Source organism: Oryza glaberrima, chromosome 3 (assembly GCF_000147395.1).
Source record: "Oryza glaberrima chromosome 3, OglaRS2, whole genome shotgun sequence".
Taxonomy (NCBI): Eukaryota; Viridiplantae; Streptophyta; class Magnoliopsida; order Poales; family Poaceae; genus Oryza; species Oryza glaberrima.
Window position 1 is genome coordinate 5,316,431 of NC_068328.1, and position 24,748 is coordinate 5,341,178.

At 43.6% G+C, this 24,748-nt stretch overlaps 3 protein-coding genes and 1 long non-coding RNA gene across 7 annotated transcripts; 2 read left to right on the forward strand and 2 right to left on the reverse strand.

Moving 5' to 3' along the window:
- Positions 1–843: 843 nt before the first annotated feature.
- On the forward strand, positions 844–3,840 carry LOC127765979 (uncharacterized). Of its 3 annotated transcripts, none has more exons than XR_008016191.1 (5): positions 844–1,885; positions 2,012–2,200; positions 2,298–2,375; positions 2,898–2,994; positions 3,524–3,840. It is a non-coding gene; the product is annotated as an uncharacterized LOC127765979 (long non-coding RNA). The 3 variants fall into 3 exon arrangements; XR_008016190.1 differs by having other exon boundaries at positions 844–1,215; positions 1,782–2,200; XR_008016189.1 differs by having other exon boundaries at positions 844–2,200.
- Positions 3,841–6,247: 2,407 nt separating this feature from the next.
- Positions 6,248–9,038, forward strand: LOC127768057 (uncharacterized). 2 transcript variants are annotated; one of them, XM_052293567.1, is made up of 2 exons: positions 6,248–8,458; positions 8,602–9,038. In XM_052293567.1, exons 1-2 carry the CDS (start codon positions 6,433–6,435, stop codon positions 8,697–8,699), a joined length of 2,124 nt encoding a protein of 707 aa, XP_052149527.1. In that variant the 5' UTR covers positions 6,248–6,432; the 3' UTR covers positions 8,700–9,038. The 2 variants fall into 2 exon arrangements, with proteins under 2 accessions (XP_052149527.1, XP_052149529.1); XM_052293569.1 differs by having other exon boundaries at positions 6,248–8,453; positions 8,602–8,680.
- A 2,342-nt stretch (positions 9,039–11,380) lies between these two features.
- On the reverse strand, positions 11,381–15,207 carry LOC127768415 (protein RBL). The gene is made up of 5 exons (XM_052293996.1): positions 14,912–15,207; positions 14,215–14,313; positions 12,627–13,720; positions 12,266–12,539; positions 11,381–11,774 (listed from the first exon to the last, which is right to left on the reverse strand). Exons 1-5 carry the CDS (start codon positions 14,928–14,930, stop codon positions 11,548–11,550), a joined length of 1,713 nt encoding a protein of 570 aa, XP_052149956.1. The 5' UTR covers positions 14,931–15,207; the 3' UTR covers positions 11,381–11,547.
- A 4,849-nt stretch (positions 15,208–20,056) lies between these two features.
- On the reverse strand, positions 20,057–24,542 carry LOC127767686 (metal transporter Nramp2). The gene is made up of 4 exons (XM_052293099.1): positions 23,869–24,542; positions 22,350–22,486; positions 21,602–22,254; positions 20,057–20,702 (listed from the first exon to the last, which is right to left on the reverse strand). Exons 1-4 carry the CDS (start codon positions 24,438–24,440, stop codon positions 20,496–20,498), a joined length of 1,569 nt encoding a protein of 522 aa, XP_052149059.1. The 5' UTR covers positions 24,441–24,542; the 3' UTR covers positions 20,057–20,495.
- Positions 24,543–24,748: the final 206 nt, after the last annotated feature.

Genomic DNA, 24,748 nt, shown 5'->3' on the forward strand with positions numbered 1-24,748 from the left:
TAGGGGGAACACCATCTAAATAGTTACGAAAATTTTTCAATAATTTTGACAACATTCTTACTACATACTACTCTAAACTTAACTCACACATTAAGAAATAAAAAAGACAAACCCATGTACGAGAAACACCCAAGGGTCTTCGGCTAGCTCCAAAGTTGGTGGACTAGATGACCTAAGTTTGAAACCTCATCATTTCTAATTATTTGATATTAGGTTATTCCCTAATATTCACGTCTTTTTTTTCAAACTCAATGTATAAATAGATATTATTTGGTATTAAGTTATTCCCTAATATTCACGTCCTTTTTTTTTAAACTCAATGTATAAATAGATATTACATTACTATTTGTATCTGATTTTTTTCTTCTCAAAGTGTAGATGGAGAGGGATTAGAATCCATTCCCAATAATATGTATAAATCGTGACATCCATTTTAAGAGATATTTTGCAAACAGAGAACTCCAAACTCTGGAAAACTAGAACTTCCGAACATCAGAACCTCAAATTACAACTTCAAACTGCAAGAACTTTTGACTGAGTTTTTTAAATCTAACAGAGAGCTAAATATTTTTGAAAAATCGGACATTCCGATGCTCTTAGAACTTCCGATCTAAGTTGGTTAGTTTACGGTAGATTTGAAAGTGAATTTTGAGTGAATTGTAAATACCAGTTAATATTTAGCAGAGTGAATTGCAGTTTGAGCCACCTTTTCTATCCTATAATTCACCAACTCACTTTTACACCTATGTTACCCATTCATCAAATCCAACGCTCTGTATTTATCGAATCCAACGGCTCCGATCGCCCCACGCACACTCACGCAGACGCCGCCGATGCCCCAGTGGCCCCACCCTGCGCAGATCGTTGCCGCGCCGCCCTCCGCCGTCATCGCCTCTCTCACTCACCGCACCTTCGTCGTCGTCGCATCGCTCCCGCGCCGCCCCTCTGTGATTCCTCCCCTCCGCGCGGCCCTCTCCCGCTCTCCGCGTCACCCCTCCCCGCTCGAGCCCATACCGCCGCCAGTTCATCGTCGCACGCCGCATCACTCGGATCAATGTCGCCGTCGCACGCCTTCATCTGCACATCGCCCAGATCGGCACTCGCCCTCACCGCATACGCTCGTCCTCGGACAGATGGGCACCACCGCCGTCGCCGTCGCGCTCATTCCTCCCCGTCCAACCCGCGGGCCTCGCCACAGCCAACCCCGCCCACGAGGTAAAACAGCAATGCTTACCCTTGGTACTTTCTTTGATCAGTTTTGCACTCCATCAATATTCCTGTATCATATAGTCTTTATTGTACCTAGAATCAGCAATGCTTACCCTTTCCACTTTCTTTGTCCAATGTAATCTCCTTTGGCAAGTTTTTGATGTAAGGTATTGTCCTGCATTTTGTTTCATTTTTTCAGTTCTCTGACAGGCTATGTTGGGTTTGGTTTTGAAACTCTATACAGTCACTCGCTTTAACTAAATAGAGAAATTACTGATGCCTAAATCAATTGAGAGTTTCTGGAGTTGTTAAGGAGTACATCCAGGAGAAGAAATTGGAGATCAGTGATTCTTAATTATGCAATTCAATTCCATTGATTAATGAAAAGACTAAAGTGAAACACTCCATCTAAGCACAGGTTGATGGGTGCAAATGCACTTAACTGTTAGTAATTTAGGACATTATCTCATTCCTTTTTTGAGACATTGCACAAATCTGAAAAACTGTAACTATATCTTGGTGTTAAACTTGTTAATATCATCTGGGACTTTGAAATGTGTGGGATATGCTAGAGCATCATACTTTGTTTCTAAGGGAACAATAATGAGTGAACTGAAACAATGAGTGAAGGATGCCTCAAGCATTCAAAGTCCCAGACGGTGCAAAGAAAGTGCTGGTATACTCTCTAATCTTCTCTTGTAAATTTCACTCTTGCTTTCTCTGTGCACTGAGCATCCCTCTTGAATTTCATTTTTTTCTGAGGTTCCCAATAATTTTGTTGATTTGCCTGTTTCATTATCAGATTGAAAACTAACAAACCGATACTAGATTGTGATGATTGTTGGACGGTAGACTGTTATGAGCACTACAAACTGATATGATTGTTGCAACTGCCGCTGAGAGGGGCTGATTCAAGAGATAACTTGAGCTCTGATGAAACAGCTTGGAAGCTGGAATATGCACATGAATATTGGATCATGTTAACCAGGAGGTATATAGTGACGTTATAATTTTCATCATTGTAGGTGACATATCTATGTTTAGCTATAAGATTTCTTAGTTAAAGGTCATCAAAATAAATGGTGCAGATCCTGCCACTAAACAATGGTTAGAGGTTGCTGGTGAACTTGCATGCCATTCTTCAGTGATGCGGTTGAAGTTACTTGGTGAGTTAAATTCTGAACCATTCTTATGGTTGACAACCATGCACATTTAAGAATTCAGTCACTAGGTGCGTGTGATAATCCTTTGTGTCATCTAGGGGGGGGGGGGGTACTATTTCCCTGTATTAAATATGTAACATGAGGACTTAATATTCATCTCTTTGTTTGCCTTGTGCCTTAATCCGATTCATCATAATTGTATTTTGTTTTGATAGGGGAAGTATTTCTTCCACTGTTTTGCACATATATACCACATATTGCAGGTCCTTCTGTTTTGGAATCAGGGAAGTAGGAGGGTGGAGCAAATCTTTTTTGAAGCAATGTTGTATCAACACCTTGTTATTTTGTTTGCTTTATGCTCATATGAGATTTCTTAAGCCAATCGGCATGCTCCTTCCGAACATACTTTGAATATGACATTGTTCAACTGTTTCACAAATTGATGGAAATGAACTAAATTGTTTTCTAATTCTTAAATTTTACAGTAAGCTGTTACCTATTGACAATATTCCCCTATGCTTTTAGGAATATGAGCAATTGGTTAGCGGTTAAGAACTACTTATTCATAGTCAGAAGATAATGTCCTACATAAGATGATCAGAAGATGTGCCTTTTTTGAAGTGTAAGAGAATGTTCTGCTCTGCAGTCCCTTTCACTCTTTATAGCTTCTGTTTTGTTAAATACTAACATTCAAATTTACTTTAAATTTGAGTCCCTGGTTTAGCTGCAACCATATATTGTAAGACCATACTGCCAAGGTTAGCAATTGCTTGTATTTTTCTTCTGCAAATAACTTGAAATATCAGCAAGTAATTGACCCATTACATACCCAAACCTGATGATAGTTCCGGATGAAGTAGTAATAGCTATACCAAATAAATTATTATTGTTTATTCTATTTATGTCATGGCTTCTGTATTCCGTCCATGTACTTTTGTATTTTGTAAAACATGCAGCCAATCACTCATGATAATTTGATATAGGCAATAATTTCATCTTGCCATTCATATAATTCTGCCCGACTAGAGTGTCTGTAGCTCCCCCCCCCCCCCTCCCTTTCTTTTTGCTTCTTTTGCAGAGGCTATTGTGGTAGTAATTATGTTAATTGCTTGATTGAGTAAAGATGACACTTTTCATGGTTTCTTATTCAGCACAGTTAGTCGTACACTCTTATTGGCTTAAGAGGGAATGGCAATGGACAGAAATTGCAGGAAGGAGTCCAGCTAGAGTATAGGAAAGATGTGGAGGAAGCAACAAAACAAATTGTCTAGCTGAAAGAATCAACATTAAGTATGCCTCTGTAGATTACAAGCCTGTGGTCCTTATTGACCATTGCATACAGTTGAATTAACGGACTGCATTATATGCCGCGTCTGGTAACTATATTGATGACAGACAATTATTGCGATTATATCGACATATATAATTCTGTATTTATCTGTCATTCCTTTTTTGACGTGAAATTTAAATCTACCTTATTCTATATTTGATTGCCAAAACGTACATTATATTTTGTATTGGTTGTTTAATTTGCATTGCAAAAATATTGCCATAACGTTAGCACATGTATATTTGCCACTGAAAGAAGATGTCCGCATGCATCGAGAGTATGGAGAGTATGAGTAATGGATAGGATTTGAAGCAAAACTGACTGGTGCTTGGATCTCCCAAATCTGAAAACTTAATTATCCACTTTTGCTTGTAAATATATATCCTATCTTATATTGATTGGATTGTCCAGATATCTAGCCCAATCTGCTAGGTTGGTACCTATCCGCAATATTAGATTATGAAAAATATATGTCACAATGTTGTTTTAAAGTTGTATTTGAATTTATTATAAGTAAATTATTAGAGTCTTTGGAACGAAGGTCAACAAATTGGGTGTAAGGCCAACATATAAATATCCCTGATAAATCTGTGCCTGAATAAAGTTGAGTGAGTTATGAATAAGGTCTTCGAGTTGTTTGACTCCAAACTTTATACAATTTAATAAATTTATGAGTATATGAAATTATTTTTAAGCCAAATATACACAAATCATTTATCATGCTCACAAATACATGCATATCTTTGTTTGGATATTCGGTTTTTAAAATATTTTAAATTTATATTGTAAAAATATATATCTTGTTTTGGTTGTTTGATTTGCATTAATAACGAAATTTAGCCGTTGCGTTAGCACGGACATATTACTAGTATTGATCAAGTTTTACTTGAACTATTATTTGCCCAACCTTTACACTTTTCATTAGCTAATTTTGTCTTTATTATAATTTGGATCACCCCATACCACTTCTTCAGCACATCAATTATCTCGAGCACAACAACTCCGGTACGCCCGCGAACTCCACCTATGTGTAGGCAGCATGCTATACCTTTGCCTGAAGAGAGACTAGACATGGTTAGAGGAGAAAGTTAGGTTGGTTTAAAGTGTAATAAACGTGAAGTTAACTAGTCCAAAGCATATATATATATATATATATATAAAGTGTAATTTAAAGTGAAACTTTAACAATAAAAACGAGAAACTGCAATTCACTCTGTGTCAGGCGCTCTTATTACGCCCTATCTTAACTGCAAACCGTGCATGCATGTGCGAATTGCAATCGATTTGCCGGCTTAATTTGAGATCCCCAAGATCATCCTTCTTCTCGGCAGGTGGTGTATAAGCTGTGTGTGTGTCACGGCCACATGGGAACTCACAATATAGTATCCATGGCGGCTCTTGCCATTGGCCTCCTAAGCAGTTTGTTCTGCTCGAGTAACTTGCCCACAGGATAGTTTAATCAGCTTGCCATGTACTATCTGAATTCCTGCTAGTACAGTAGCTTGGGCCTAAAGTTCATCTTTTTTGGGGCCTCTTTTTCGAATTTCTTTCCCCTTTTTTTTCCTCCGTAGGGCAGCCTGCAACATGGATGCAGGATGCAGAATTAAAACATTTAAACTGTACTCCTCACTTGAAGGACCACAAATTGCTTTTGCTAATTGCAATGTATCACTCTTCACTTTGTGAGTGGGAATGGCACTTTCAGAAAGACAGAGAAAAAGATTGGTTTGCAGAAACATAAATCAGAGTTTCAGACTTCAGCAGGTTAATTCAGAAAATAAAAAGGATTAGTCTTGACTGCTGGATAATTTTCAGTTTAACATTTTAGCATCATAGAGTCGAAAATTCGTGTGAGCTACTTACTATAATGCAGGGACTTCGTTGAAAGCTGAAGCTAGCAATGGTAGCTAGCTTCTAAGCTAATTAATTAGCCAAAACTAGTTTAATTAGCAGAGTGAAATCTGACGGATAGGTTTGTTTAGTGTTTTGCCGGGTAGAAAGGCTTCAGGTTGGATTAAATTAGGCTGTTTGTTGGGGGATTAACACTTAACAGCCGCAACTTTAGACCTTAGACACGCCACCCGGCGAATTATCAGCGCTAATGACATGCCATTAGCGTTTGCAGAGCGTGGTTAAGTGCATGCATGGACACAATTATCCAGCGAAAGCAACTGATGCCAAATCTTTGTCGACGCACGCCTAGCCCTAGTTCATGCCACTGATAATCAACCTTCTGTCAATTAAGTTACACAATATTGTATAAGAACCAGACAAGCAGAGGAAGCAGGTAGTACTGATTACTGAATCCTGAACTGATGACAGAGTGACTTGTCTGATTCAGAGAGATTCTGCTGTTAATTAGGATCTCTGACACTGTTGCCATCTGCTGAAACATTCCCAAAAATTTTAGCTACCTTGTACTGAATGAACTGGAGTATGTGTTTCTGTAATTCTGTCTTTACATGCAGGTTATAAGTACAGTTTCAGGTTAACTTCGAGCATCAGTAACGGGAAGAGAAGAGAAAAGCAAATTTGTTCAGGCTGCTGAACATATATAAAAGGACACTCTAGCTCTGCACTTTCATGAAAAGAAGTTAAGAACATCATATATATAATCCTTTGCCTAATTGACTAATTATATATCAGCATAACACCTGTCCCACTACTTGTACAAAACCCTACTCTTCTCTTCTACCTCTTGCACAAGCACAAGAACACAAGAACTCGGAAATGGAGCTGAACACCAGAAGCTTGCAGCAATCTGGTAGCAGCAAGAGCAAGGGCAAGATCATGGCGAAGATCGTCGAGGAGGATGAAGAGGGGGAGGAGGAGGAGGAAGAAGAAGAAGATAGCCTTAGCTCAGGTTGTCACTGCTTCTTGTGCGCCATCAAGGAGCCTGATGCTCGCCTCCGCCGCGCCAGCCTCGCCGCGTTCTTCCGGGAGTTGCCGTACTGTGAGGATGACGATGCCGGCGCCGGCGCCGGCGCCGGCGTTGATGGCGGACGGTCATGTGGTGAGGTGGTCGGCGCGGTGTGGAGGGCGGCCATGGCGGCGCCCGACGACCCGGAGCTCCCGTCGCTCGGCGCGATCCGGTGCATGTCGCTGCTCCTCGCTCGCGCGCTCGCCGACGTGGAGTGGCGCCGCCGTGGCCGGAACGTGTACGTGCCGTACTACGCCGCACACGTCATTGGCTCGTACACCATCCGCTCCTCCGCGCACGCCGAGCTGGCCGTCGCGGCCGGCGCCGTGCGGCCGCTGCTTGCCTTCCTCGGCGGCGCCATGACGTGGGTCGAGCAGCGCGCGGCGGCGCGTGCCCTGGGCCACCTCGCCAGCTACGACGCCACGTTCCCGACCGTGGCACGGCACGCCACCGAGGCGGTGCCGCTCGCCGTGCGCGCCGCGTCCACCTGCGTCGGCAACGTCTACGCGAGCTTCGTCGCGCTGGCGCCGAGCAAGCGGCCGAAGTACCAGCGCGATCTCTTGACGCGCGGGCTCGACGGCGGCGGCGGCGGCGTGGTCGCCGACGGCGAGGAACGGAAGGCGGAGGAGTGGGCGAGCCAGCTCCAGTGCTGGTCACTCTACTTCCTGAGCTGCCTCGCCTCCAGGGACGTGTCATCTCATGCCACGATATGCCATGACCCCGTCTTCTTGCGCGAGCTCTGCCAGATGTGGGGCGGCCTCGCCAACGGCGACTCGCCGGCCGGCGTCGGGCTGCTCCGCCTTCTCTGCAGGAGCGCAGCCGGACGCGCCGCCATCGCCGCATGCCGCGACGCGCTCTCCGGCCTCTGCGACCTCGCGCGGTCGTCCGACGACTGGCAGTACATGGCCATCGACTGCTTGCTCCTCCTCCTCGACGACCGTGAGACACGGCACGCAGTCGCCGACGCCACGGCGGCGCGCCTCGTCGACCTGGCCGAGCTCCGGCACCTCGGCCCAAGGCGACGGCTCGGCAATGCAATAACAGCTGCACTGCTTCTTGACGACGGCGACGACGACGGCGACATTGTCCATGGCCGTGAGCTCGGCATGGAAGCAAAGGAGGCGATCGCCAGATTGAGAGAAGTGCAGGTAGAGAGGAAAGGGAGAGAAGACGCCATGTCTAGGGATGAGCTGCTCAAGAGAAGGATCATGGCGAAGGAGAAGAAGAGGCAAGGCAACGACATGTTCTGGCACGGCGAGGTGGAGAAGGCGATCGAGCTGTACACCGAGGCGCTGGAGCTGTGCCCGCTGAGCAGGCGGCGTGAGCGGCTGGTGCTGCACAGCAACCGCGCCCAGTGCCGGCTCGCGCGGCGCGACGCCGACGCGGCGGTGGGCGACGCGACGCGCGCGCTGTCGCTCGCGCGGCCCGCAGCGAACGCGCACGCCAGGAGCCTGTGGCGCCGCGCGCAGGCGTACGACATGAAGGGCATGGCCAGGGAGAGCCTCCTGGACTGCCTGGCCTTCGCCGGCGCGTGGCTCAACCGGAAGGACGGGACGGCGGCGGCCGCGGCGGCGGCGTCGCGCGGCGGGAACCCGAAGCTGCCGTACTGCGTCGCGCGGATGATCAGTAAGCAGATGGGCTTGACAGGTCTCTTCTCCGCCGTGGCGACGAACAGTAGCACCACCAAGGTAGATAGAGATGATCGCATGCTGCATTACAGCGACGGCGACGGCGACGGCGGCGACAGCGACGACGAGGAAGACGACGACGACGACGATCGTGATGAAAGCGAGGAGGAGGAATTTGCTGAGAAAGGAATGAAGCTTTGTAGGTCAGGTAGTAGTAATTAATTAACCTCTCGAGCTTAATTTACCTATGCAACTACTGCATGTACATGTGTTATGCACGGTTAATCTTGATTCTGATCCAAATTGGTTAATTATCACCGATGATCAAAGTGGCTAATCTTGTTTGACCAGGTAAGGGTTTACCAATCATCACGGACGAGGCTTGGAGGAGATTAGCACGGGGGAAGAAGGCAACGAACCGAGTGTTGTCTCATGATCATCGATTCTAGCTTGATCCATTGAAGAAAGACAAGTAGACAGAGACAGATAGCTACAGTTCATTGATCATTGGTCGGGATGAATGATCATGATTCAGCAATTCGATCAGGGCTTAATCGCAGACTTGTTGTCATTAGCTAGAGCTGATGTGATGGGGGTAGTGGTTTAATTTGATGTTGACGCTGGCTTAGCTATACTTTCCAGCTAGCCTTGCATTTGTAGTTTCACTCACGTGACCAAATGATGTTCCCATTGATAATACTTCCGTAGCTGTGCTAGATCTCTGTTATTTCTTGCAAGTTAGAAGTTGTCAATGTGAGAATGGCCGATCGCCCTATCGAATTGGTGAAAGCAGCTAAGCTACTTGATTCATAGAAATATCCTATTATTAGGTTTTTCATAACTTGAGGAAATGTTTCAGTTGAGAATTTCTGAAGAAATTATTAGCTTCCTGCCAAATTAATTAATCTGATCAATGTCAGCATTAATAAAACAATAATTAATTATAGGAAAAACATCGGTAGTGTGGTTATATGATTTCATTCATCAAATTTTAAGCATAGTGTTAATGAATATTACGCACACGTTAATGCGCTAGCTCTCAATAGAACTTTTGTGAGCCTAAGGATTTACCAATGATCTTTTTTTTAGTGTGTGTTAGTGGCTAAGGATTTGCCAATTATCTTTGCATTTTTAGCGTGTTTGGAGGGTGTACTCGTAGACAGCATTGTATGTACGCATCCGTCTTTTATGTAATCGGAAAAAAAACAACAACTCATTGAAATACTAGGGTATCATTTTTGTCCTCTTAACCCGTTTGAACTTTTACTTAAACATCTAAAAGAGACCAAACCTCAATTCCAATAAATTATATCTTCTAGCAAGACATTCACCGAGGATTAATCTTAACCAGAGAACCTGCTTAAAATTGGCAAATGAAACAACCACTAACACATTGAACTGTTGAACTCTAACAAAGTTCAACAGTTTGTTAAAAGCACATCTACATATGTGTAATATTTATGAGTAAGATTTAAATCTTAGTGGCTGGAGCCATATTCCATCCTTAGATGCCTCCTCCATCATACTACCTCCGTCCCAAAATAATTGTATTTCTAGGATTCAAAATTCATCCCAAAATAATTGTAATTCTAGAATACTAATTGCCCCATCAATCATCTCTCATTTAAATTTCTCCCTATTTTACCCTCAACCATCTTCCTACTCTCACATAAACACCATTTAATGAGGAGCACAATAGTCTTTCTTCTCAAACCTTAATATATGCTAAACAACATAGAATTACAATTATTTTGGAACGAAGGTAGTAAAACATTTCTTTTGCGATCACATGGCAGATGTGCACGTATACGTACTACTATACATGCAACACCACACTCACACACCCACGAATATGCACCCTAACATATACTCAAAGAGACGAAAATCAACGAACATTCCTAATCTCAATAAATTCCTGTTGAAAGCACAATTACACATGCGCAATATTTGTGGGCACTTCATTTGTAAAGTACTTCACTCATGAGTCATAAGTACTCACTCCCTCCCGGTATTCAAAATTTATCCAAAAAGCTTGTTAGTTTAGAGTATATTTTGTCACATCAATCACCTCCAATTTATAATTTTCTCTATTCTACTCTCAACTATCAACTATATACACACCATTTGATGGAGGATATTATAGTCATTTTTTCTAAACTTTAATTTTTGCTAAATAACCTAGAACGATAACTCTATTGGAACGGAGGGAGTAAGCATTAAGGTCTATTCTGACTCTGATTTATTTTTCACATTCCTACGAAATTTGAACTCCTATCTGAAAATCCAGTGAAGTTCCAGACGTGGGCATGAACAGAAGGATCGGATGGGATGAGATGAACAGTACATCATGATTAGAGGATTGAGGGAGTGGCGCGACGTACAGAAGGCGACAAGGACGCATGATTAGCCAAGTGCCGAGCATGTCCTGACCCAATAATCGACTGAAGAATGTGGCGGCCGTACAGGCAAATTGAGCGTATCGCCAAATATAAATCCCGTGCAAAAGCTGAGCCGTGATGATTTGATTCGATCGGCAGGTGGTTACTGGGTACTAAGCCAGGACTAAAAGCGGTTAGTGCATACTAAGACGGTACTACTAAAAGTGATTATTTTTGTACTAAAAAGTGCTTTAAGCGCGCACATGACGAGCAAATGCTAGTGGCCCGTGGCCGCTTTCCGGATATAGCAACCTGGGAGCCCAACTTTTCAGTACAGAATTTACATTTCTTAGCTTAGCCTCCTGTAGAACAGTAGAAGCATGCGAATAGATTATAGTGAAAAATTCTGGAAATAATTGGTCGGTATCACCTTTTTATCATTGGTTCTTTTGTAAAATTGTATTTGCAGCTTTGATACTAATAATTCATCAATACATCAACGTAAGTCATTGATCCTCCAATAACATAAGCGCCGGCACCTGGCAACAGTGATGACAGCAACAGGCATAGGAAAAAATAAAATATCTGTAAAGTCATGTACATAACCACAAGACGCATGTGCGCAGTGATCTTGAAACTTCACTGTAACAACGATCTACTGTTATCTGAAACCTTATCGATCAGAACAATCTAAAGGGTGAAAGGAAAGTGAAGAAATAAACAGGCCTAAATATTAAATGCAACACAGATGATTAATCTCAACATAGATCCACCCACTTCCATTTAACGATTTCATTTTGCCTCAGCGCACCACATAGTTCCTCAATCGTTTCTAATGCATACTACACAGAGATATTCCCTCTGTTCTCAACAGGGGCTCCACGAACTAAAGTAGTTAAAATTATCAATGATGGACAGGTCAGATCTCATCGTCTTCGGTGGCTTCATCATCAACAGCAGAGCTGTTCCCGTTAGCAGGCTCCAATTGCTTGCCATTGGACCCTGGGGACTTGCCGTTGGACTTATTCTTTGTTGTTGGTTTTTTGCCCTTCTCGGCTTGCTGCAGCTCGAGGCCCTTAGCCGACAGCCTCCGCCTCCTCTTTGAGTTCGCGGCTTCAGCTGGTTCTTCAGCAGTAGAATTATCCACTGCCAGAGAAATAAAACTAAGAATGATGCCCATGTTTCAGAGAAAATAGCAGTATAATTGACGGTGGAATTATCTTGAATGAATACTTGAAACAAGATCCTCTTTCTGCCTAGAAATACATTGTCATTTATTGCCAATACTTTCAACTTATTCTAGTTTGCAACTTTGCATATGATGACCTGTAGTTTTCTTTGAATAACATGGTTTCCCAACTGTGCATTTATATTATACATATATATGAAATGAGTAAACTGCTACAATTTTGTTCAATTAAACTAAGGACCAGGTTCAATTTATATCTCACCATAATGACTGCACTACAGTGTTCCCTTGTGTGAAGAAATTGTGCAATTCTTTAGATCAATACAAAATGTACCACACTGCTAGTAGATTTCAATTGAAAAACAAATAAAAGTGATACTATCATACTACATATTATTGCATAATAATAAGAACTGAAATGAAATACTACCGTAGTCTAGCACTTTACCTTCCATTGGACTAGATGCTGGAGGAATCGCTTGTCCATTCTGTACAGCATCCAATGAGGATGGGGAATCAGAATGATTGCTGTCCTCCAACTTCGATGAACTTCCAAGGCATTTGTCGGGCTGCTCATCGGGAGTGTCTGGGATAGGAATAGCTGCCAAGTAGATGAGCTCCATCGTTGTGCTACTGCTATCATCCAAATCACTGAACGTTGAGTTTTTATCATATGTCTCAATATCGACATACTCATCCTCGTTTACCAGTTGTTCTTCAGCCTATACAGAAAGATTTAGATAAAACACATTTTTATGGCACGAGTAACAGCTAAAAGTCTTAAAGACAGGTAAAGAATTGTCATTCACCTTTTCTACATATGCATTTAAGTCAAACTCATCCTCTCGTTCAACATACTCTTCGTTTTCTTCTAATTCTACAAAATCAGGAGCAAATGCACTCCAATTCTCTACATGTTCCTTGGCCCAAATGTATGCTAAGCCTGCTACAGACACTGAAACAATTGTAGGATCTACTGGATGCCAAGCAATATCAATAAGAGCTTCCTTTGGACCTTCAAGGATTTTTACAAGACGTCCTGATCGGTTCCATATGCACAATCTGTGCTCTCCTTTGCTTGCTGAAGCACCAACAATCCACTCACTATCACCACTAAAGCATGGTGCCTTCCACGGTATCTTTGCGATAGCATCCAAAAGTTCACAAGAAATAGCTAGGCAGCTTGCACCATTTGCTTTTAGCTTCTCGTAGTGACTCTCATAGCTAATGTTGTTACTGCTTATTTTTTCTATCTCCTCTCCAGAACCTTTAACAGGCAGAAGATTATCATAGACTCTAATCACCCGATCATTAGAGTTTGTGAGTAGATATCGGCCATCCCTGCTGAAAACAATATCCTTAACTACTGTTCCACCTGGGATGGGAATCACAGCATGTACCTTGATGCTTTTTGAATCTATAATTAATATCTCTCCCTTGGAATTGCCCACATATATCAGATCCCCATACTTGTCAAATGTTGCAGCAGTTGGTGTAAAAGGTGGAGAACCATCAGAAAATTTATTGCGAGTATTAGGAGCAGGGAGGTTACCATTATCAGACAGAAAAGCTGGGAGAACTGTAGTACTTCCAGTGTTTAAATCAACAAGAATAGGTGCAGACGAGAGAGGGCATGCCAAACAAATAGATGGGGTAGATGGACCACCAGGATGAAGACGGACACTTAACGGAGTCTGCTGAAGAGTAATGCGGGCAATTTTTTTCTCATTTACCACATGCCAAAGTGTCAATGACTTGTCAGTAGCAGAGGCGAGCAAATGGTGACCATATTTAGACCAGGCCACACTTGTTATAGGTGCAGTACAATCTTTATCATGCAGTTCTCTTGCAATCCCCCTTGTTTCAAAGTCCCAGATAACACAGGTACCATTTGCACATCCAGCTGAAAAAAAAAATCAACTGACATAAATTGTTGGATAAATTTGCTTTCAGGGTTCAAGTACAAAGCAGCAGTCCACCAAAATTTATGGCACTCCACATGAATGATGTTTTTACATCTGTGTATAGATATATCACAAGGCCTTACAGGTGTGCACAGGTTAGTCTTAGAAAAGAACAAAAGGATGCATTAAAGTAAACAGATCCCTTATCATATCATCATGTTATACTTATATGTGGCAATGCCAAGATAAATAGAGATGCGGTGACAACACAAAAGAAGAAAAGGAACTACTTCAGGCTACAAGAAATGGCTTTGGTTACTGTTAAGTGTTAACAGCTAAAGAAACTTCAAACAGATTAAAACTAACATTAATCGTGCAGGCATGCTTCACAAGCGCACAGTGTAAAATAAACAGTCTGTGTGAAATAAGAAGATAATTACATATGAGCACAATTTAAGTGTACTGTTACAGGAATATAAAATGGGATAATTACCAGCAAGGAGAGTTCCTCTGCGGTTGAATGCTATGCATTTCATACTCCCATACTGCAAGAACTCCTCAATCGTCTCAGGGAAATCCCCCTGCAAAGGATCTAAACCAACATAACATAGCAGAGGTCAGTATATTGCTGCAAAATTCACTGTAGTTTTATCATAAAAAAACACAAGACAATGCTCATTGACTCTTAGCACAACATCCGTAATTGCAAAAGAACCAGTTATCTGAACAGAAAATTTCAGAATTTGATGCACGTAGAAAATGCAGCGCCACTAGTAAAGGCACCAGTGCATTCCCAAATTTAACCAATAGGCCAATACTGCAAATCTTCTCAAATCCTACTCCTAGATAAGCAAAACAATCGAAAATCTGAGCCTAAATCTTGAATACCACTTCATTTCAATGCATCCAGGAGACAGAAACCAGCAAAAGCGTTCACTATAGCACAAATACACGCTAATGTTACCCACAAGTCCCAAAATCACCAAAAGAGGGGGGAAACTAGGGCCAAACAGCGCAGCCCTAATTCGCGCAAATCCGCCCTAAAAACCTAAAATCCCACCCAAATCGGCGGAAGTACCGCACAAATCCCCCAAACTCTCGACCTACCCACCCCCGAATCGCTCCAATCACCGCGTCCCCGACCCATCCCGCCGCCCCCACGCAGAATGCGAGAGAGAGACGAAACTCACCGACTATAGGGACGTTCATCGCGGCGGCGCCACCCCCTCAGCCTCGCCTCGCCGCGCCGCTGTCCCCAGGCGGAGGCAACCGGCGAACCGCCCCCAAGAAAACACCAGGTGGCGAGAGCGCGCGCCGCGCCGGACGGACCAGGGCGAGGGCTAGGGCGGAGGAGGCCGCCCCGCTGCTGCTCCGCTACACAAAGCCCTAGGAAGGGAAAAACCTCTCTCTCTCTCTCGGCGGAAGAGTGAGGAGGGGAAGGAGGGGATATGCGTTTGGAGCACGAGTCCGAAACCGGCGCGCGCTGGGCCGAGGCGAGGCGCGCGCGGGGCAGGGGAAGGGAGGAATTCGCCCTGTTCTATTCTGATTCTGATTATTCAGATTTTATTTCGATATTGGTTACGGTGTAACATCCCGGCCCAGGGCTTAATAAAATTAATATAATACTCATATTAACAAGTTGTAACTTTTTTTTCCGAAAGCTGATGTCTAAAGAACTCCAGGGTTAAGCGTGCTTGGCCTAGAGCATATGTAGGCGGACCGAACGTTGTGTCTGTGGCCAAGAGGGGCACCTGAGGACAAGGGATGGGTGACCGACCGGTTTCACGGGCAGAGCAATTTGGGACGGGTGACCGACTGAGAAATTCTTCCCGGGTGGGTGCACACGAGTGAGGACAAGTGATGGGTGACCGACTAGGAATTCAAGCAATTTGGGATGGGTGACCGATCGAAAACTCCAGGGTTAAGCGTGCTTGGCCTGGAGCAATTTGGGACGGGTGACCAACCGAGAAATTCTTCCCGGGTGGGTGCACACGAGTGAGTGTAAGTTCAAGTGCCTTAATTTGGTTTCGGTGATTAATGACAAATCTAATTATATGAGACTAACGTTTTTATGAGTCTTTTTTTGACTAGTCTTATTTGGATATGAAAGTAAAAATGATGGGAGGTATGTATTAAACTTCACATATTCTAACTTGGTCTCTCTTGTGGATCCAAAATATAGTGTGAGCTCCCTCATTGATCTTGATTGATTATGTGTATATACATTCCTTCATATCCATATGTATGCACATCTTGAGGGGGAGCTTATTCTATATTTTGTTCATTATAAGATCTCTACCTTGATTTGGAATTATCTTTCATCTCATCTCTTTGTATTGTTTATATCGGATTATTATCTATCACAAAAGAGAGAAAAGATTGAAAGATCTTGGATTAAACAATTTATGTAATTGTTACTTTGGTGATAGATGATAAACCGATGTTTATGGGATTAACCTCTCTTTTCTATAAGTTTTCAACAAGGTTATTTCCCGACAATGAGATGTGGTAGATATGCATTCTTTGGTGATGGACCTTAATCATGACAAGGATGAAATTCATGGAGATAAAGCGATATGTATCACTTCTTATCTCCTACTTTTTGATAGGTTCATATATATGATTTCCATGTTATTGTTATATAAGTGTGAGATTAATGTTTACTTAGTCTCCTTTACATTGAGAACATGGAGATCATGAAGGTATGTGTTTTTTTTTATCTTCATCATTACTACATATGCCTTCTCTATGTGTATAGGATAAACCCCCATTGGTTCTTCTTTACTTATGCATACACTTGTCTCTCTTGTATATTTCTTTGTATGCATATACTTAGGGGGAGCAAATCCTATACATTTATTGTGCATGTTTTAGATCCATGTTGTTCACCTATTATTTATATCGGATCTTTACACTTGAGCTTGCATACGAGTATATGACACTTGTGATGTTAATGAATACTCAACAAACATATACATATCTTTCATATGTAACCGGTTGGTCATCAAGTGAAGGATGACAACCGATTTGTTGAGACTAATGTTCTCCTTTGAGATGTGAAAAGAAATAGGTCCCACTATGATGAGGCTAATGGATGACACCATGGGTTAATGGTCACCAAGCCAAGGACATCGCCATGTTGGCAAGAATGAAATCAAGCTTGTGATGAGAAGAAAGTCTTGACAAATGATGGTAAATACCTTGGTATAAACATGGTTGAATCAAATGGTCACAAGTGTTGATCTCGACTCAAGCTTGACCCCAAGATGGATAGCGCAAGGCAAAGGTATAATGTAGCTAATAATGTTTTCTTAGTCTTTTCCCAGTCTTGGTGTTTAGTGTAGACCGGATTTGCTAGATAGGCGCCGTACTATCAAGAGGGGTCTATGAAGCGAGCTTGTGGATGATCTTTTGCCATATTAGTTCATATGCATGTATGTGTATTTGGTGGGCTTGTCTAGCCAAGTGTGGTGAGTTTTCTCAAGTCCTAAACAAAGAGAGATGTGGGCAAATCCTATAGGTTTGGGTAGCCTCATGTGGTTATGTCCGGTGGAGTATCCTTTGGAGTGTGAGCCCTTTCTCCCTGAGAAAAGTTATGTTTCTTGGATGGATTGTTCATGGGTTGGATAGCCCTTTGAATAAGCTTTCCATAAAGTACAAGAACGCCAAATTCCGAGACCCGAGTCAAGAGATATCGTCGTTTTACTAACGGTCGGTTGAGCTGAAAAGTGACTTGCGGTCTGACCGTGGGCCTTAGGCCGGTCGGACCGGGCCTGTTAGCCGGTCTGACCGGCGTGGTAAGGCCGGTCTGACCGGCCCCACTGGTCTGTTGCACTGGTTTCGTTTTTGGTGGCGATACAGAGCCGCCAGAGCCATCAGTCAGACCGAGCCGATAGCGGTCTGACCGAGCCGTGGACGGTCTGACTGGCCACTATACTGCGGTCAAACCGGCCAGGTTGAGTGGGCTCAATGATTGCCCTGTAACGGCTAGTTTTCCAGCCGTTACAAAGTAGTCCGGTCTGACCGGCCTCACAACGGCGGTCTGACCGGTAGAGCACAAAGTTGGGGATTTCGGTTCCAACGGCTAGTTTTGGTGGTTGGGGGTATATATACCCACTCCCCAGCAGTAAGGGTAAGGTTTTGGCACTCCATTGCATTATCTTGAACCCTTGCAAGAGCTCTCACACCCTTGTGCACTTAGTTTATATAGTGAGGTGTTAGAGAGTGAGTTAAGCCAATCCAAGTGCATTGCTTCATTGTTATAGCTAGTATGGCACTTGATCATCCTCGGCAAGCATCCTAGACTTGTTACTCTTGAAGGTTGCCGTCTCCTAGACGGCTTGTGTAGGTGTTGCCCGGTGACCTCTCCGAGGAGATTGTGGAGGAGGTTAAGCGTGCTTGGCCTGGAGCAATTTGTGATGGGTGACCCTGATGTCCAAAGAACTTCAGGGTTAAGCGTGCTTTGTCCGTGGCCAAGAGGGGGACCTGATGTCCAAAGAACTCCAGGGTTAAGCGTGCTTGGCCTGGAGCAATTTGGGATGAGTGACTGACCGGGAAATTCTTCCCGGGTGCACACGAGTGAGGACAAAGTGTGCACTGGAGCAATTTGGGATGGGTCCAGGGTTAAGCGTGCTTGGCCTGGAGCAATTTGGGATGGGTGACCCTGATGTCCAAAGTACTCCAGGGTTAAGCGTGCTTTGTCCGTGGCCAAGAGGGGGACCTAATGTCCAAAGAACTCCAGAGTTAAGTGTGCTTGGCCTGGAGCAATTTGGGATGGTGACCAACCGAAAAATTCTTCCCGGGTGTACACGAGTGAGGACAAAGTGTGCACTGGAGCAATCTGGGATGGGTGACCAACCGAAAAATTCTTCCCGGGTGCACACGAGTGAGGACAAAGTGTGCACTAGTGAAGACAAAGTGTGCACTGGAGCAATTTGGGATGGGTGACCGACCAGGAAATTCTTCCTGGGTGCACACGAGTGAGGACAAAGTGTGCACTGGAGCAATTTGGGATGGGTGACCGACCAGGAAATTCTTCCTGGGTGCACACGAGTGAGGACAAAGTGTGCACTGGAGCAATTTGGGATGGGTGACCAACCAGGAAATTCTTCCCGGGTGCACACGAGTGAGGACAAAGTGTGCACTGGAGCAATTTGGGATGGGTGACCGACCGGGAAATTCTTCCTGGGTGCACATGAGTGAGGACAAAATGTGCAGAAAAGACTTGTGTTGCCCTGTGAGGGCAGTCTATGACCTATGAAAGCTGTCATATGTAAGCGGGCCCACCCTGGGAGAGGCGGGACATTATTATCATGTTTTTTAAACTACTAATTCCTCTGTTTCAGATTATAAGTACACTAGTATTTTCATTTACACTTCAAATCATCAGATTAAAAAAAAATAAAAACTACTAGTTGGCTCCTATTGTTCAAGTGTAAGATGTGGCCAAGATTCATGGTCGAATGCTTTCTTAATGAAGACTGCCATCCTCATTCTTGTTTGATGGGGGTTTATCCCCGAGAGGGAGAGTGAGGGTTTATTCCCGAGAGGGAGAGTGACCACTACGTAGGTTTTTATTCATCAAGAATTGGAATCCCTCCTTGACTACTTCCTCCGTTTTATAATGTAAGTCTTTCTAACATTACACATATTTATATAAATGTTAATGAATTTAAACACATGAAACAAAACAGAGGGAGTATGTTATTTCACCGTCTTTACCGACCACCAATAAGACCTTTATTTTATATAAAAAAGTTCATTATTCAAAATTAATTACTTTGGAGGGATCCAAAGTACAATATTTTAAACGAAAAGACTAGAAATTTTTTTCACCTAGTACCCCTGTTTAATTTAGATTTATGTTAAACCCGGCACGGTCCTATCCTGGATAAATAGTGACCGTTAGATCATGATGAGCGGCCCAGATCGAAGAGGATAATCTACGGCAGCATTTTTACATAAAAGACCCTTTGTTATCATCTACTCCTCGATTAGGTCGGACGGGAGAGAGAAAGAAAAGAGTCAAAGACCCTAGCGAGGAGCCGGAGCTCCGGCGATTGACAGCGGTTGCGCCGTCGTCGCCATGGCCGCAGAGTTCCCGAAGGATGTGAGGCGAGGCGGCACGCCGGCAGCGGTAACGAGAGGACGGGTGGAGCCTGACGGCAGGGCTGCCTCTGCATCTGGCTGCCTAATGAGACGATCTGAAGGAAGACGACGGCCATGGCGACATCTCCTGAAGATAACCTCGGTGGGACGACAGGGTCATTTGCCTAGTTCAAAAGGATACTGATACTGAACCAATCAACCAATGATCATGACAAACCAGGAAGAAATTCAGCAAGTGCAACAAGGATTCCTGACTGTTCAGAAGTTCCAAGTGTCAACAGCAATTCTGCAGATCATCATCATCCAAAAAATGAGAGAGGTAACAAAGCTATCTACTGCTGCTTATAACCTCAAACACATGAATGCCACTGGTTTATCCCAACCCTAAGTGGAGAAGCCCAACCAATTCGCTAATGCACTTATACAACAGCAGAGGAATATACAGTGTAGTTCATCGGTAGGCTTCTTCCTGGAGCTAATAGAAATAGACTTTTTTACTATGCTTCTTCCTGGAGCTAATACAAGCAGGCAGTAGTACAAGTTTTTACATGGGGGAGCATCTTTCTTCTAATATGATCTGCTTCACCATGGTAGAAACTAACAGTTCTGAAGGCCGATAAGGGAATTGTCCTGCCCTTTTTTTGTTCAAAAAACTTCTGAAGGCGCTCATGTGCTCTTTGTCATTGCTGAGCGGAGGCGAGAATACAGTGAGGTATTTCGCACGATAAGATAGACGATGAATGCAAGGTAAACTGCCAATACAGCGCACAAGCTTGACCGAACCAATGCTCCCCGGACTTCAGTGGCATAGAAGGACAGTATAAGATACCCATTGATGAGCATCAAGAATACTGTAACAATCCAGCTAATCACCTAAGTATAAGCAAAGATAAAGTTAACAGCCTACCCTTGCAAAAACATATATATTCAGGTTTTCTTTTCTCGTCTGAATACAGATATGCTGTTAAACAACCAAAGCCGACCAAATAAATCTACAGTTGATTAAGAGGTTGGTGAATGGTGAACTATATACTGAAAAAAAGTTTATATAGATGTAAGAAGGTAGGATAGCATAGACAAACATATATGAGATGGATTTCAGCTTCAAGGCTAACAGCTTAATGGAATAAAACATTGAAGAATCATGTTCATGCATATCAATTTAATCACCTACAGAAACAATGATCTGAAACTAAGGAACTGTTGTCGATGATTATGAAAAGAGTAAATTTTACAAAACTACATGTTTTGTGGTCCAAGTTGCAGAAAACCACACGCACTATGACACTTGACACTTGAGTACATATATTTTGGTTGTGTAGTTTCATAAAACTACACTATCGATGTATAGATTCTCCCGCGAGATGATGTGACTGTTTCACTTAGGACGAGGACATGGCATCCTATTACCAGCCATCGCACGAAATTAATATGATGCCACGTCCTCATACTAGATGAAACAACCACGTCATATCACGGGTGAATCCATTCATCGATAGTGTGGTTTTGTGAAACTAAACTACCAAAATATATGTACTTAAGTGCCAAGTGTCAAAATGTGTGTGGTTTTCTGCAACTTGAACCATAAAACATGTAGTTTTGTGAAATTTACTCTTATGAAAATGAAAACCTTTTATTCGTTCAGTTTCATCAGATGACAAAAACTTAATAATAAGATCACATGACCTAAAACAGCAAATGGAGTTCAATACTAGTTAAATTATCTGCCAACATGAGACATATGATAAAGAAATATCAAAGGGAAAACTTACTTTTGTGATAGGACCAACCACAAATGATCCCATGACTTGCTCCTTTGAGACGAGTGTGATGAGAGGAATCAGTGCAAATGGTATCTGTATGGATTGAAGAACATTGAGTGCCTCATTCAGAATGTCCATTGTAGGATCCTCCGTGTCAAAAAATAAAGCCACAATCATAGTTGGAATAATTGCAAAGCTTCGAGTAATCATTGCTCTTAACCACTTCTTCAACCGAAGATTAAGGAAGCCTCCCATAACAAATTGGCCTGCATATGTGCCAGTAATAGTGCTACTCTGTCCAGATGCTAACAGCCCAATAGCCCAGATATACAGTATAGGAAAGAATGCAGTCCCATATTTCTGCTGTAAGTACTGTCCAGCATTCTCAAGACCTATGCCATCAGCTTGTTCAGATCCATAAAATCCTTTCGCAAAAACTGTTGTGACACAGATGTTAATAAAGAACGAGACAATGAGGGCAAGAATGGACTCAATGTTGTAATAGAACACTGCTTCTTGAACACGGGATTTCTTGTTTGTGTCAATCTTCCTTGACTGCACTAGTGCTGAGTGCAAGAAGACATTGTGGGGCATGATTATGCAGCCCACAATTCCAACTGCTTGTTTGATTGTCCTTGAACTCAACTTTGGAACCACCAAACCTAGATAAAGAAAAGAAAAGAGAGAGAATAAACTCTTCGACTTCTCAAGGCTGCAAGATAAGCAAAAGTATTTGCAAACAAGTCAGCTTGAATACCAATCAGAAGCTCCTTGCCACTTGGCTTTGTTTCACCAAACATAATTGCAAATGATACTGCCATGACTGCAATCAGGACTCCGAAAAATGCTTCCAATTTTCTCACTCCATAGTTCTCCAGGAATAAAAAGATGAAGCTGGCATCAATAACACGTCATGTAAGCCAAACAAATGTCAATTTTATTGGACAGTTCCCAATCATATAACAAAACAGACAATTTGTCAGCACATAAACAAAGTAAAGGCTAAGTCAAAATAGAGAATCATTGAATAACACTACAGCAGAAACAGACAGGAAAATGTTGTCTCTTTATTAGTCATCCCGATTTTTAATATGATTTGTTCCTTTCATCGTTACTAGCTTCATACCCAAACATCCCTATCTAGTAGTCAATAAAATTCAAAACTAGGGGCCTAACCAGGGAAGACGATAAGCACTAAGTAGAAGTGTATGGACAATACATAAGGACATGCCCTTAGATTAATCAACAATCCCAGGTCTCTTAACTGAATATAAATTAGAAGTATTAAACCAAACAATAAACGTGCATTATCGTCTGACCGAGCGACTCCCAGGACATCTGGGACCATTACAGTTTATAAGCATTCTGCGACCACCAAACATGGCTTTGATGACAAAACCAACAGAAAAACGTCTCCAAGAAAAGAGCAAGCGGCAACAAAAATAATTACTACAACGCAACATAATACCGTCAGCAAGTAGCACGGAATTGATCGAAAAGAAGCAGAGGAAAAACTGGAGTTTCGTCTAAATTTTAGCTCCCAAGAAGGAATTCTGAAGATGAATGCAAAGGTAGCCATCATCACACTAACCAAAATAATAATAATAACTGGGGGAACAAACAATGGAAGTGAATAGTCCCACTCAAAATGGATTCGCCACAAGGGCACCTCACCAAAAAGACACGAACTTTATTTACTCACCTAACGATTGGCGGGACCAAAGAAAGGAAGGGAAGCGATCGAAGGACAGGAGGAGGAAAGGGAAAGAATGGAAGCGAGGTTTCTGCTCTCTCCTGAGATGCCATCGGGAAGAGTCCAACACGAGAACGAACAAACAATACTCGCTGTGTCAATCGAGAGACCAACAGGATCGACGAAAACACATCGAATTACAGTCTTTTAGTTCAAAAACGGGAAAAGAACAAGGGCAGCGATGAAGAGCAAACAGAGCGTCCAATTTAACCAATAAGAAAGCAACGAACTCTCCTATCCAAGAAAGGAACTCCTTGCCAGTCAAGAAAAAAAAACCGACGAACTTACTCGCAAATTCTACTCGCCGCAGGTAAGAAAGGAAATCCTAATCAGTTAAACGATATCGATGTCATACTCGCAAATTCTACTCGCCGCGGCTCCAAACCAAAACATGAACCAAGCAAACTCGGGGCTGTATACTATGATCAGCAATAAACTGAAAAAGGAAATCTAGGAATTTTCTGTGAACAAGACCAACGGGGTAAGGACAAAAAGGAAAGCCTCGTTCGTTCCCAACACCCACCAATCGAACGCGGTGATGACGACGCCGCCCCAGAGCGGGACGGTGCCAGCGGAGAGGATCTTGATGGCAATCGCGCTGCCAATCACCTCCTGGATGTCCGCGCCGACGAGCGCGAGCTCGGTCATGGCCCAGAGCGCGCGCGTGGCCCAGGGCGGGTACTCCTCCCTGCAGAGCTCGGCGAGGTGCTTCCCCGTGGCGACCCCGAGCCGCGCGGAGAGCAGCTGCACCAGGGCGCCCATGACCGTCGCCCACAGCAGCAGCCACAGCAGCTGGTACCCCGCCGCGGCGCCGGCCTGCAGGTCGCCCTCCAGGTTCCCCGGGTCGAGGAACGCGATGCACATGAGGAACCCGGGCCCCGTGAACCGCCACAGCTTGCGCCACGAGAAGGCCGGGCGCATGGCGTCGCCGCCGCCGCCGCCGCCGTCCTCCGAGTCGGAGTCCGAGACGGCGATGGAGACCTTGTCGTCGGAGTCGTACGCGCGCTCGTCGTACTCGTCGTGGGCGGTGGCGGTGGCGGTGGCGGCGCCGCCCCCCACGGGGAGGAGGCTCTCGGCGAGGTCGCGCGACGCCATGGTGGGGGGGAGTGCGGCGACGGCGAGGTGGGCGAGCGAGTGGGAAGAAATGGATGGGTCAGGACTCAGGAGGGAGGTTAGGATGGGAAGTTGTGCTCTCTGGACTCTAGGAGTGGTTGTTTTTCTAAGATAATTTTATACTCGGTTTTTTATATTTATCTTAAGCAAATTTCTTTAGATTTGGTTAAATTTATAGAAAAAAATAGTACTCTATCCGTTCCAAAATATAAAAACAACCGAATGGGACATTATCTAGGATGTGGATTTTTATTCCTTGAGAAAATATCCCCTCGTTGTTTGCATGTCAT

Bases quoted from the DNA above. Each gene is read 5' to 3' on its own strand.
- LOC127768057 (XM_052293567.1), top strand. From the start codon at position 6,433: ATGGAGCTGAACACCAGAAGCTTGCAGCAATCTGGTAGCAGCAAGAGC. The intron at 8,459-8,601 runs GTAGTAGTAATT...TTGTTTGACCAG, and splicing joins AATGAAGCTTTGTAGGTCAG to GTAAGGGTTTACCAATCATC.
- LOC127768415 (XM_052293996.1), bottom strand. The intron at 12,540-12,626 runs GTGAATGACAAT...CTTTCTGTATAG, and splicing joins TAAATGCATATGTAGAAAAG to GCTGAAGAACAACTGGTAAA. The intron at 11,775-12,265 runs GTAAAGTGCTAG...TTTCTCTGGCAG, and splicing joins AGCATCTAGTCCAATGGAAG to TGGATAATTCTACTGCTGAA.
- LOC127767686 (XM_052293099.1), bottom strand. From the start codon at position 24,440: ATGGCGTCGCGCGACCTCGCCGAGAGCCTCCTCCCCGTGGGGGGCGGC. The intron at 22,487-23,868 runs GTGGGTGTTGGG...TATTGATGCCAG, and splicing joins GTCATCACCGCGTTCGATTG to CTTCATCTTTTTATTCCTGG. The intron at 20,703-21,601 runs GTAAGTTTTCCC...GCTTATACTTAG, and splicing joins TGGTTGGTCCTATCACAAAA to GTGATTAGCTGGATTGTTAC.